Here is a 13,797-nt window from a genome sequence, read left to right as displayed (position 1 = left end):
TATTCCCTCACTTGTACTGAGAGCTATCTCCCATAACCCTGTATTCCCTCACTTGCTAAAAAGCCATCCAAACCCTTTTTGAAGCTATATAATGTATCAGCCAGCACAACTTATTCAGGAAGAGAATTCCACAACTTCACAGCTCTCACAGTAAAAAATCTTTTCTGAATATTTAAACAAACCTCCCTTCTTCTAAACGGAGTGGGTGCCCTCGTGTCCGTTGGAAGGACCTACTGGTAAATAAAGCATTAGAGAGGTTATTATATGGTCCCCTTATATATTTATACATAGTTATCATGTCACCCCTTAAGTTCCTCTTCTCCAGTGTAAACAGACCCAACTTGGCCAGTCTTTCTTCATAACTGAGACTTTCCATACCCTTTACCAGCTTAGTTGCCCTTCTCTGGACCCTCTCTAACTCAATAATATCCCGTTTGAGCACTGGAATCCTTGGAAACAATTTGATACCACCCATTTGATACTCATATAGCTAAGCCAAATGAAACCCTGACGAACATATTTGACTTTTTTGTGTTGTATGAACACTGCAGAAAGGTAAACCATATATCATGTGAACATAAATAGCGCTTGTTCTAAACCAGTGATTCCCAGTTTGGATTGTGAGCAATGCGTTGATGAACATCCTGATGTTGCTCCCAGTTGCTTCCAAAATACTGTAGGTGCTCATTTTTAAATTTCTGACTTTGGAGGCATAAAGACCATGTGCACTGCCAAACAGGTTCTGCCAGTCCCCATAAGGGCTCTAAATAACCAATCACAGCCTTTATTGGACACCCCTTAGGAACTTTTTTCATTCTTGTGTTGCTCCTTATTTTTTTTTTATATTTACATGTGGCTCACAGGTAAAATACATTGGGTTGCAATGTGTTTCTGTTTTTCACATATTCAATATCAGTTGTATCATGCATTATCTATTAGTTTTTATATTCTATGCTTCTGACACAGAATATTATGATGAAATCATGTAATTGTGTTGAGCCTAATCCTTTCATTCTCTTTGTAGATCCCCCCACAATTGCTGGTGTTGGAACAATCAGTGATGTCTCTGTTATTGCTGGCAGAGAAGTAAACTTGGAGTGTAAAGTGAAAGGAATCCCATTCCCTTCTATTCAGTGGTTTAAGGAAAACAGGTAAGGAAACCAAACAAAAAAAAACCAATTTCATGTATCTTTAAAATGTATATTTTGGATCTACAGTAAAATGCTCTCTAGGGAGTCAACATAATGTGGTCAGAGTCACAAATATTTTTTTCATTTGTTTGTAAAATTATAGACATGAAATGGTCATTTTTTGCTGTCTTCTCAATAAATCGAACCAAAGAAGCAATTATTTGAGCGACTTGTGATACTCAGGTGCTATGTTGCTACATTGTTATGCTGTTTAAATGTTTAGATGTGTTTTTTTAATTTCATAGGCTTCTGTCTACAGAGGATCCTAATGTGGTTATGTTGGAAAATGGTCAGGTCCTTCATATAAAACATTCACGTCTAAGCGACAGTGGGAAGTACAAATGCATAGCGGCCAATACAGCTGGTTCACAAACCAAAGAGATTAAACTGACAGTTTATAGTAAGTGATCCACGGGATGCCATCTTTATTCCCTGTTTTTTTCTCCAATGTGAGAGTTTGTTGAAACTTTGTAAAAATATACAATTTGTGGCAGTTAATAAATAATTTAGCTGATAAGGTATTGGCAAGGTCCTTTTGATTTATTGTTGATGTGATTCATAAAATAAGTGTAACAGTTTCACTTTTAACTAGCGCCATTCTTATATATGCCCAAGTATAGATGTTGGTTATGTTTTTTCATAAATAGTTGTTTATTTTCTACATACTATCAGCATAGTTAACAATGTCTTCTTCTTTGCATAGTTGCACCTACCATAAAAGATGGAAACAGTACAACAGACTTATCCTTTACTGTGAATGGGGAAATCAACCTGGAATGTGATGCTAGGGGTATCCCACCCCCTACAATAATATGGTACAAAGATGGAGAACCCCTTCTACCAAGCCCATACGTCACTTACATTCAGAAGGGGAAATATCTACGTATAACTGAGTCTCAGATCACAGATGGCGGCACATATACTTGCTCTGTGACAAATGTTGCAGGACAAACTGAGAAGAACTACTCTGTTGATATTTATGGTATGATATAAATTTAAGATATTATATATAAGCCATGATTCAGCATTCATTTTAAAGGGAAGGAATGCTGCTCCTTGAACCTCTTCATGTGAGTTGAAACCTACCTGCTAAGGACTGTTAAAGGGGAAACCACTTTTACTATGTTATAGAACAGTGATCCCCAACATGTTGCTCACCAACCCCTTGGGTGTTGCTCCCAGTTTCCTCAAAGTAGGTGCTCATTTTTGAATTTCTGGTTAGTAGGCAAGTTTTGAGTGCATACAAAGCCAGTGTAAAGCCAAACAGAGTCTTCTATAGGCTGCCAGTCCACATACAGCCTACCAAATAGCCAATTAGAGCTCTTATTTGCACCCCCAGGAACATTTTCCATGCTTGTGTTGCTCCATAAACTCTTTTACCATTTGAATGTGACTCACAGATATAAAAGGTTGGGGATCCCTGTTATAGAATGTCTACTTCCTTTGTCTTCAGTATTTATTTTTTTACAGTTGTTAATATTTAGCCTTCAGTTGATCCCAGCAGAAAAAATTATTGCTCTCTGAGTAATATGTTATTGTTACATTTTATTACTTATCTTCCTATTCAATCCTTTACCTATTTATATTATAGCCTCTCATTCAAACAACTAGGGCTAGGGTAAATTTGACCCAAGCAGCCAAATAGCTGCTGAAATTTGAAACTGGAGAGCAAAAAGCTAAATAGCTGACCCCCCCCCCCCAAAAAATAAAGACCAATATCAATATATACAATTTAATTTAAAGATAGATGAACAACCCCTTAAAGCAGTGAGGATCACTGGTTGTTTACCACCCCCTTTAATTTCGCTTCCAGTAGCCTCAAAGTAGGTGCCAGTTGGTGTTTAGTTGCTGTGAAAAAGTAGCTGCAACTAGTAGCTCAGTGTGTCTTCACCCTAAATGTATAATGATGTACTAATTATGCACCATTCAGTTTAAAGCAACATCTTCCACTTTATAAGTAATTACTAGTGATAGACCTTATAATTCATGTTTTTTTTAACAGGGCTAATTTAAACTGTTTCTGCATGTCATTTCATTTTACAGTTCCAGCTAGAATTCACGGAGATGAGAAAAAACATCAAAATAAAAAAGTGATTGTTGGGAAATCCCTTACACTTGAGTGTGAAGCCACTGGCCACCCACCACCTTTAATAACATGGTTAAAAGACGGAGTTCCTGTAGAGACAAATGACAATATCCGCCTTCATTATAATGGGAAAAAACTAGAGATAAGAAATACAGTAGAGTATGACCGGGGGTTATACACGTGTGTGGCTGTCAATGTAGCAGGGGAAACAGAAATGAAATACAAAGTGTCAGTCTTGGGTAAGTTAAGGGCAGCTTGTGGCTCAAATAATAATATATCATATTTTGGGTGGATTATGGGGCTTTAAGAAGGTTTTAGCTGCATTTATTTAGAGTACAGGGCTTTTTTTCAAAGCCTACACCTAAGAAGACATGCAATACCTTGCATTGAGGAGATCTTTTAATACCTATTCCCTGTAGAAGTATGTACAGTGGTGTGAAAAACTATTTGCCCCCTTCCTGATTTCTTATTCTTTTGCATGTTTGTCACACTTAAATGTTTCTGCTCATCAAAAACCGTTAACTATTAGTCGAAGATAACATAATTGAACACAAAATGCAGTTTTTAAATGAAGGTTTACGTTATTAAGGGAGAAAAAAAACTCCAAATCTACATGGCCCTGTGTGAAAAAGTGATTGCCCCCTTGTTAAAAAATAACTTAACTGTGGTTTATCAATTTCAATTTTCAATTTCAATATCAATTTCTGTAGTCACCCCCAGGCCTGATTACTGCCACACCTGTTTCAATCAAGAAATCACTTAAATAGGAGCTACCTGACACAGAGAAGTAGACCAAAAGCGCCTCAAAAGCTAGACATCATGCCAAGATCCAAAGAAATTCAGGAACAAATGAGAACAAAAGTAATTGAGATCTATCAGTCTGGTAAAGGTTATAAAGCCATTTCTAAAGCTTTGGGACTCCAGCGAACCACAGTGAGAGCCATTATCCACAAATGGCAAAAACATGGAACAGTGGTGAACCTTCCCAGGAGTGGCCGGCCGACCAAAATTACCCCAAGAGCGCAGAGACAACTCATCCGAGAGGCCACAAAAGACCCCAGGACAACATCTACAGAACTGCAGGCCTCACTTGCCTCAATTAAGGTCAGTGTTCACGACTCCACCATAAGAAAGAGACTGGGCAAAAACAGCCTGCATGGCAGATTTCCAAGGCGCAAACCACTTTTAAGCAAAAAGAACATTATGGCTCGTCTCAATTTTGCTAAAAAACATCTCAATGATTGCCAAGACTTTTGAGAAAATACCTTGTGGACCGACGAGACAAAAGTTTAACTTTTTGGAAGGTGCGTGTCCTGTTACATCTGGCGTAAAAGTAACACAGCATTTCAGAAAAAGAACATCATACCAACAGTAAAATATGGTGATGGTAGTGTGATGGTCTGGGGTTGTTTTGCTGCTTCAGGACCTGGAAGGCTTGCTGTGATAGATGGAACCATGAATTCTACTGTCTACCAAAAAATCCTGAAGGAGAATGTCCGGCCATCTGTTTGTCAACTCAAGCTGAAGCTATCTTGGGTGCTGCAGCAGGACAATGACCCAAAACACACCAGCAAATCCACCTCTGAATGGCTGAAGAAAAACAAAATGAAGACTTTGGAGTGGCCTAGTCAAAGTCCTGACCTGAATCCTATTGAGATGTTGTGGCATGACCTTAAAAAGGCGGTTCATGCTAGAAAACCCTCAAATAAAGCTGAATTACAACAATTCTGCAAAGATGAGTGGGCCAAAATTCCTCCAGAGCGCTGTAAAAGACTTGTTGCAAGTTATCGCAAACGCTTGATTGCAGTTATTGCTGCTAAGGGTGGCCCAACCAGTTATTAGGTTCAGGGGGCAATTACTTTTTCACACAGGGCCATGTAGGTTTGGATTTTTTTCTCCCTAAATAATAAAAACCCTCATTTAAAAACTGCATTTTGTGTTTACTTGTGTTATCTTTGACTAATAGTTAAATGTGTTTGATGATCAGAAACATTTTGTGTGACAAACATGCAAAAGAATAAGAAATCAGGAAGGGGGCAAATAGTTTTTCACACCACTGTATGTATGTTTGTACATATATCTTTACTTATACTTTTATTTGTACTTATGTATGCATTCTTGTACAGTAGAACAATAAATGAATACAACAGGAGGTTATTAAAATAATAGATAAATACAAAGTATGATAACAAATCAAATAAATACAATTTAAAAAAGGTGCAATAAGTTAAGAATCAAAGAGACAAGAGGATGGAGGTCCCTGCCCTGTAGAGCTTACAATCTAAATAAGAAGTAATTTATCCATAGGAAAGGAGTGTGTCAAATGCGAACAATGGGCACAATACTTTTTTTTCACTTTGCTAAATGCCTTCCTTGATTAAAAAAAATAGCTTGCAACTATGCCCATAAATGCACCACTGCCTGGGTTCATAAGGGGAAGAAAGGCATGAAGACATCCTCTAATGGCCCTTACTCATCCCCTAACGTGCGTGTCATTCAGATATGTTAGAAAGCAGCAGAGGATGCAGGTGACAATATGGCCCTTACCATACTGTCTGCCCTAAGTACAGGGCTTGCCTGTGCAAGGTGCAGACCACAGCCAGACCAGGTAGAAGAAGTACTGCCTCAGTGACCATTAAGAGGTGCTCTCTTGCGCCCCTTAGTGCTCTTGCACTTTCTTGGTAAATGAGAATTGCTGCCTTGTAGTACTGGGGTCCTAGGTTCAAGTCTAATGAACCTTTAGTCTATGTGAGTTTTCTCTATGTGCTTCAAATTCCATCATCACTCAAAAACAGGCAGGTTAATTGGATCAAGGCAAGTGCCAGCAAGGTAATATTAACATGTGTGGAGTTATGTAATAAAAGGAACTAAGTTTTCCCTGGAGCAGTAACCCATAGCAACTAATCAGTAGGTAGAATTTACGGGTCACCTGTTTAACAGTAGACATCTTTTTGGTTGCTATGGGTTACTACTCCTGGGCAAACCTTTATTACATAGGGGGCATAAACTGCATCATAATGTTAGATTTAATTACATTAATGTATAATAACCTTCAAAAAAGGATAATGTCTAACAAATGACTACATATTGTTGTTTATTTTCAACTAGTTCCTCCATCCATAGAAGGTGGTAATGATCCAGCAGATCACACAGTGATTGCTTCTGGTGCAGTAGAATTGGAATGCTTGGCCAGTGGAACACCTCTCCCATCTGTAATGTAAGATATAATGTACAATGTATAATATAACATGTAATGTATCATCATTCATGCCCCACATGCTACTGCTGTCTTCCAGATATCATTTAATATTCAGACCTGCACTTTCCTTTCAGATGCTTGTTTTATTTATTTATTTATTTATTTATACATGTTTTTATGAAAACCTAGGAATTTTCTTTCTACAGGTGGCTCAAAAATGGGACACCAGTTGACACGAGTGGTCGCCTAATTATACAGTCTAACGGACATAAACTTCTTATTTCAAGTACCGAATCATCGGACAGTGGGAATTACCAGTGTGTGGTAAAAAATGAAGCAGGATCCAGTACCAAGCAGTTTAATGTTGTAGTTCATGGTGAGTTAAAGCAAAAACATGACCACCATACATTGCAGATTATCATTTCTATTGTCATCAACAGATGACGGCTGGGGATGTTGGAAATTCACAACAGAAGGAGTTCTTATTTAACATCTGTTGTTCAATAACAACAAGCACAAATGCTTTGTTGCCAAAAATCCACCACGTAATTCCGCTAAACACATTTTCTTACAGTTCGTCCAACAATCAAACCAGTGGCATCTCCAGTATCGATACTAATGCACAAAGCCACAACCTTGCAGTGCATTGCCAGCGGTATTCCTAACCCCCATATCACTTGGCTAAAAGATGGGCTTCCTTTTAATGTGGCCAAAGCAAACATTAAAGTAAGTGCAGCAGGGAATGAGAAACATGGCACTCTCGTTATTATTATTGTTACATTCAGTGAATTTTGAGGTTGGTTGCAATTTGTTTTAACTTTTAAAACTTTAACAGGGTTATAGAATATAAGTTCGCTATCACCTATAGCAACCAATCAGCAGGTACCATTTACGGGCCAGCTGTTTAAAAGCAAACGTCTTATTGCTTGCTCTGGGTATGGGCAACATTTGTGCCTTTTATTTCATATGGGAGCTATTGTGCCCTGTTCAAAATGTTTTATGATGTGCTGAAACCAGAAATCTGTTCAGTTTGCAGTCACAGCAGGTAGCTGTTTTAGTTGCTCTTTTATCATGTATAAACCATGTTTGTGCTTGCATAGATGGAATCCTTTGGCCGCAGTTTACAGTTTAAGAAAACCCTACTGGAAGATGCTGGGAAATATACCTGTGTAGCAACCAACGCTGCTGGGGAAGCTGAACAAACCATTTGGCTAAATGTTTATGGTAACATTATCAAAGTATCATATCTTATTAGAGTTATATATGTAAATTTCAGGTTTACAGCAGCTATGGGATTTGCTAGTTTAATATCCTTAATGTATGTGTAAAGGGACAAATTATAACCGAATCCTCAGAGAGCAAACCCTTCCTTGTCAATAGGCAGTTTCCAGTTATTTTTAATTCTTCAGTTTCTCTGACCCATGAGAAAAGAAACAGAATAGAATATAATTTATGATAGACCGGGGGAAGTAGTGCAAGGTGCTTCCCTTAGAGCTCATTCAGCAAGCACTTTTTCCTCCAGTGTGTCTTCTTCATTCTGTCTGTGGTCTTCAAATCCAGCACAAGGAGCAGAGACTGCAGCACCAGGGGGCACAGGCCAGCCATGTCCTTACCGCCTTCCATACTTGCAAAGATGCAAAAGTTATAGGATAGGTATGGTGTGTGTGAGTGGGGGGGGGGTGGGGGGTGCCTATGTGACTTTCTACTTCCACCTACCGTAACTACAGTGCTGCTAAGTGCAGACACCTGTGGCAATTTTGCAACACCAGAAGGCAGTGTGCAAAATACAAAATTAAAAATGTCCAAATGTGCCCAATATATATTGGCATTTTATGTTCAAGATGGGAAAGGAACAGGATGTTTTTAGAAAATGAGTGACTTACATTTTGACTGACATTTTTTATGCATGTTCTTTGATGAGGAGAACATTAATTCATATAAAATTCTATTCAACAGAACCTCCTAAAATTGAGAATTCTGGGGAATTGATCCAGGAAACCGTCCTTGCCAATCATAATATCATACTAGAATGCAAAGCAACAGGAAATCCTGACCCAGGTTTGTATTATTTCTTGTATAGTTGTGAATATAGAATAACCAGCAGACATCTAGAAGTGATACTGCAATAGCAGTTGTCTTTTATTTCTGTCTTGACCACCAGAAGGGAAGGAAACCCAGTATCGCTCTTACAATTTATTTTTTCATGAAATGCCATATAGGCTTAAGCTCACTCAGTGGGTTGAAATGCACAGCCAGGGCAGTTACTGATCAGATCCCAGCTACAAACCACCATAATTATTTTCCTTTTTATTTAAAGTGGGCTATTTAAAGAAGTCTATGTAGCACCTAACCAGGGTGCAGGACATAAGTATCCCTTGGAGGGCCACACAGTCTCCAGCTGGATAATTAATTTATTATAATCTATATTTCCTATATAGTATATATATGATTATTATATGTCTGCATAACTAATGCATTATCTTCTTGAAATGAAAGGACAGGGAAAACTGATTTCATTTTTTATATCACAATATAAATTGTTGTACAATATTAAGGTGTTAATGCACTTGAACTTCATGTTTTTCCTCCTTGTAGTTGTTACATGGTTTAAGGATAATCAGCAACTGACAAATACTGGTGACATCTCCGTGTCAGACAGAGGACAAGTGCTTCAGATATCTGGTGCCCAGGTGTTTCATGCCGGCACCTATAAATGTGTAGCTGCCAGCATAGCAGGAAGAGCAGAGCTTTCTTACAACCTTCAGGTTCACGGTAAGAGGCATATTAACATAAGGTTTTATATTCTTTTCAGTTTTCAGCTTCCAGTGTTTTTGTAAATATTACTGATCCTTAAATGACTAGATCTGCAGCCAAATACCTATACACCTTGGGGACTAAAATGGGGATGAAGACATTCTGAGACGGTATAGAGGCTTTAAGGGTAGGCAGCAGAGGCACAGGTGGGACAAAGAGAGCAAAATGGGGGAATGAACAGTTTTAGGGGGGTTTAACCATGTCATTCAGGAAGGGTAGGTTGGTTGTCTGTGAGTGGGGGAAGTGGTGAGCTCGTAGGGTTCATGCACGTTGGGTGCACCGCAGAGAACTATTTCTTACCCCAACACTGGCTACTAGCCTCCTTAACGCCTAACTCAGTTTGAAATACCTTTACAATAGTTCTGGAGTGGACGTGGCATAGCAATTTAGGGGTTGTGGAATGATATCTGTATACAGTGGCCAGCTCAACAGGGCAATACATGGACCTCTCCACAGAGACATTACTTACAGGTTGTACAGAGAGATGGCATACATCTATGCCATCATAGGTTCTGTTTCTAATCTCAGTTCTACATATCATTGAATAGTGTCCCTTTAACTTCCTGTTCCAGTTCTGCTCATTTAGGTTACTGAGTTTTATAGTTTTCAGTTGTAATTTCTAAATGTTGGACAACAATTTCATTTTCTTTCAGTTCCTCCATCCATATCTGGTAGAAGTTCCAGCATAACTGTTATAGTTAATAACGTGGTCAGGCTAGAGTGTGAAGCCACAGGTTTTCCTGCACCAAGTTTAACATGGTTAAAAGATGGCAGCCCTGTATCCAGTTTCACTAATGGAATTCAGGTACTACTATTTACTACTATTCAGCTACTACTACTATTTATTGTACATCTGACAAATATGCTTGCCCTTTGTTCTCAGTTTGTATTCTCTCCTAGGCTAAGACACACATTGTATAATGCTGGGTCTTTGTTATTGTGACCCCTTCTCAATGGCACAAAATCAACAAGAAACACTTTCTCACAATATTTATAGGGAACCTGAAGTCATGATCCCAATCTTCTTAATAAATTTTGGTTCTAGATCTAGAACCGACAGGACTAAAAATGCTGCTTTGAGGGAAATGGGGAAAAATGTAAAATTCAAGATGTCAGTGGTTCAAGAAAAGATGATCATGAATTTTTTTCTTGTTTTGAGTTTTTTCAACTTGAATTTTCTAGATGTATCAGTTGAAAAAATGCCAAACTTTCTAACAAAAAATTCAGCATATGAAACCAATTGTAGTTCTGTAGAAGTCAATGGGAGCTGAATTATCAACATTCAGATTTTTACAAAATGAATGGAACAATGCAATTTTCTTTTGTGAGCGAGATTTTTGCTGTCAATTAATGCAATCCAATGTTTCTGATTGGAGTTTTTATGCACATACTCAATTTTACAGGTATGTGATCCGTTGTCCCAAAACCCATTTTCCAGAAAGCTCAGAATTACAGGAAGGCCTTCATCCATAGACTCCATTTTAATCAAATAATTCAGATTTTTACAAATAATTTACTTGTTTTTTGTAATAATAAACCAGGATCTTGTATTTGATCCTAAGATATAATTAATCCTCATTGGAGGCACAACAAGCCTATTGGTTTATTAAATGTTTAAATTGTTTTTTATGTAGACTTAAGGTTTGGATCAAAATTATAGAAAGGCCCTTTTCCAGAAAACCAGCAGGAAAACAAAAAGCAAAATGGCACTCAGGGCTAACGGGAAATATTTCCTTGTTAGAAAGTCTTTATTTGCGAAAAAGATGCAACGTTTCGAGGCCAATCAGCCTCTTTATCAACCCTTTTCCAGAAAACCCCAGGTCCTGAGCATTTTGGGTAATGGGTCCCCTACCTGTAGTTGTTTTTTGGGTTACATTTATGCTGCATTAAAATACACAACTCCAGCATAACGTTGCTTCTATTATTATTTGTGACAGATCCTCTCTGGTGGCCGCGTTCTTGCATTAACCAATGCACAGGTAGGAGACGCAGGGAAATACACGTGTGTGGCGGTAAATGCAGCAGGAGAACAGCAAACTGATTATGACTTATCTGTGTACGGTAGGTTTTATGTAACGTTATTAATAATTACCTTTCTGTGCCAAAAGAACCCTTTCTGCAAAATATCTATGATCTGGCTTTCAGCTGGATATTTTAAATCTGTAAGATTTCTGAGGATTCTGGGAAATGCTGTGGCTTAATAAGAAGGTATACTGAAGCTTGAAAATAAATGGTTGTAGCACAGAATGTTCAGTAACATAACTTTCCAAGTCCATAACTTGAAAGAAGAGATTATATATGATATAGTTTCCTGCCTGGTGGAAAAAATTTGTTCTGCTCTAGTTCAAACCAGCATACCTTTATTCATAGTAATTCATGTATCATTATTTCTGCAGGCTTTCAAATACCAGAAAGCTAAAGTACATAGTTTAATTTTTCTTCTGCTGTAAAACTCATATAAATTAGTTCTATACAATTTTAACAGATGCATTTATCATGTCTTTATGAATTGCTAAAAAACGGTTCCCCTTTATGTTAACTTTTAATATGTTATAGGTCAATAGTTTCCAAACTGTGGGGCTAGCCCCCCTGGTGGACTTGGAGAAGTAGCACGGAGGCTCAGCCTGAAGGCTAGTAAGGGTTAGAATTAGGGAGAATAGTTATTTAGTGTCCTAGATATTTTTGAAACTATGACTAATAATATGACTGATGAAAACGGTTTCATAATCTCTGTTACTCATTCTAAGCTGCTTTTCAGTTGGCCTTGTATGGCATTTAAGTTATTAGGGTGATTATTCTGTGTATTAACATCCTCAAAATACTGTCTGGTTGTTAGGATTCTGACTGGCAAATCAAACAACAGTTTTATTTTGACTTCCAAACATAGTTATGTCTTAGCTTCCAGAAAGCAAATGCATATTGCCTTAGAATACTGATGTCTACACAGTCTAGTTTTTGGATAACCCTACCCCTTATGTACCAAACTGGTCTTCTTTATTAGAGCGTTCATAGAGTTCATATTCTATATTTTTTAGAGCAGTTAAAGCCTCAGCAGCCTTACTGTGCTGTACTTCTAAACAAGCCCACAGGACCTTCAAAACATATGTTCTTCCAAAGTTCATGAGCATGGCTCTTACTTTCTGGGTGCTGGTCTCCTGAAAGGGACACCTATAAGCCCGATTTGCCTCTTAACATGTAAACTTTACAACTGCACTGCGGGGCATTAATAGGGTCGCCACCCATCCGGTTTTGATTCGGACAGCCTGGTTTTCCATCTATTTAAGTTAAAAAACACCATCCTTTGTTAAGCCTATATTCATTTTTTGTAGCTTCGGGATCAAATACTTACAGTATCTAATATGTGTAAGTAAGTGTGTATTTTCTGCTCTATCTGCAGTGCCGCCTAATATCATGGGAGAAGAACAGAATATATCATCATTAATTAGTGAAACACTCATTTTAAAATGTGAGAGCGATGCCATCCCGCCTCCGGTGCTGACATGGTACAAAGACTGGAAACCGCTTGTAAACAGGCCAGGCTTGACTATTTCAGAAGATGGCAGCATCCTCAAAGTAAGTTACTTTGCTGGTCTCCTCAAACACTTCCTTTTATTTGTAATACATTATAGAGCGGCAGCAGTTTTTTTAATTACTGAGACGTCCAGGTTCTTTATAATCAACAGAAACGGTAAAAAATCCTCATTTATATCTACTTCAGCTTTAACCATTTTCCCTTTCTAACTTGTCTTAATCTTTTTTTCCTTTAAAGATTGAAGGTGCTCAGGTAAAAGACACGGGGCGTTATTCTTGTGAGGCTGTCAACATCGCGGGAAAAACAGAAAAAAACTTCAATGTAAATATTATGGGTATGTAAATCTGCACTGATAAATGGATTGTTGTAAAGTAACATCCTTGGAGATAGTGTTTAGCCTTAGTGATAAAATAAAAACACCTCTTGGCTCCAGTATGCTTACTGTTTAATATGATCAGACTGATCTCACAGGCCAAGTTCAACCCTATATGACAGTACTATGAAAACATGAAGCAGATGTGTCTGTGAAGGTTTTTTTTCATTCAGGTTATGGTATATCTGTAGTAATAAGTCAAATCAACTGGACTTGCTGTGTTTTTCTTGACATTTCGCTAGTCATCTGACTGGCTTTTTCCATTCTGGATTGAGAAAGCCAGTCTGATGACTAGCGAAACATCTACATGAAAAACACAGCAAGTCCATTTGATTTGACTTGTGATTAGGTAAATTTTTCATCATGGATTCGCAGGAAATACCATGTTTTGCCATTGGAAGATTGTTTTGCGAAACGGGCACAAGAATCCTCCATGGAAAAAAATTACGCATGTCAAACAAATTGTTGCACAATTTTTTTGGGCAGGCATCATTTTCTGCATTTTGCAACAGATTCACTCATCACTAGATCTGACTTATTACTACAGATATGAAGCAGATGTCGGACTGGGGGGTACAGGGCCCACCGGGGCTGCCACTGCAG

The 13,797-nt window shown here is 38.0% G+C and overlaps 1 protein-coding gene across 2 annotated transcripts in view; it reads left to right on the top strand.

Annotated features, from left to right (window-relative positions):
• hmcn1 (hemicentin 1) overlaps nt 1–13,797 on the top strand; it is a 133,855-nt gene that overhangs the window by 53,260 nt on the left and 66,798 nt on the right. For both annotated transcript variants that reach the window (XM_012961441.3, XM_031901072.1), the window contains exons 29-42: nt 1,025–1,151; nt 1,436–1,590; nt 1,894–2,172; nt 3,234–3,515; nt 6,385–6,493; nt 6,682–6,851; nt 7,050–7,201; nt 7,576–7,699; nt 8,432–8,533; nt 9,071–9,247; nt 9,943–10,094; nt 11,227–11,350; nt 12,687–12,862; nt 13,059–13,155. In XM_012961441.3, the coding sequence (XP_012816895.2) occupies nt 1,025–1,151; nt 1,436–1,590; nt 1,894–2,172; nt 3,234–3,515; nt 6,385–6,493; nt 6,682–6,851; nt 7,050–7,201; nt 7,576–7,699; nt 8,432–8,533; nt 9,071–9,247; nt 9,943–10,094; nt 11,227–11,350; nt 12,687–12,862; nt 13,059–13,155 (2,226 nt within the window). The remainder of the gene's footprint in view (nt 1–1,024; nt 1,152–1,435; nt 1,591–1,893; nt 2,173–3,233; nt 3,516–6,384; nt 6,494–6,681; nt 6,852–7,049; nt 7,202–7,575; nt 7,700–8,431; nt 8,534–9,070; nt 9,248–9,942; nt 10,095–11,226; nt 11,351–12,686; nt 12,863–13,058; nt 13,156–13,797) is intronic.

The sequence above is a fragment of the Xenopus tropicalis genome, chromosome 4 (assembly GCF_000004195.4).
Source record: "Xenopus tropicalis strain Nigerian chromosome 4, UCB_Xtro_10.0, whole genome shotgun sequence".
NCBI classification, from domain to species: domain Eukaryota; kingdom Metazoa; phylum Chordata; class Amphibia; order Anura; family Pipidae; genus Xenopus; species Xenopus tropicalis.
The sequence above is the reverse complement of the archived record's forward strand: the minus strand, read 5'-3'. Positions and strand labels throughout refer to the sequence as shown.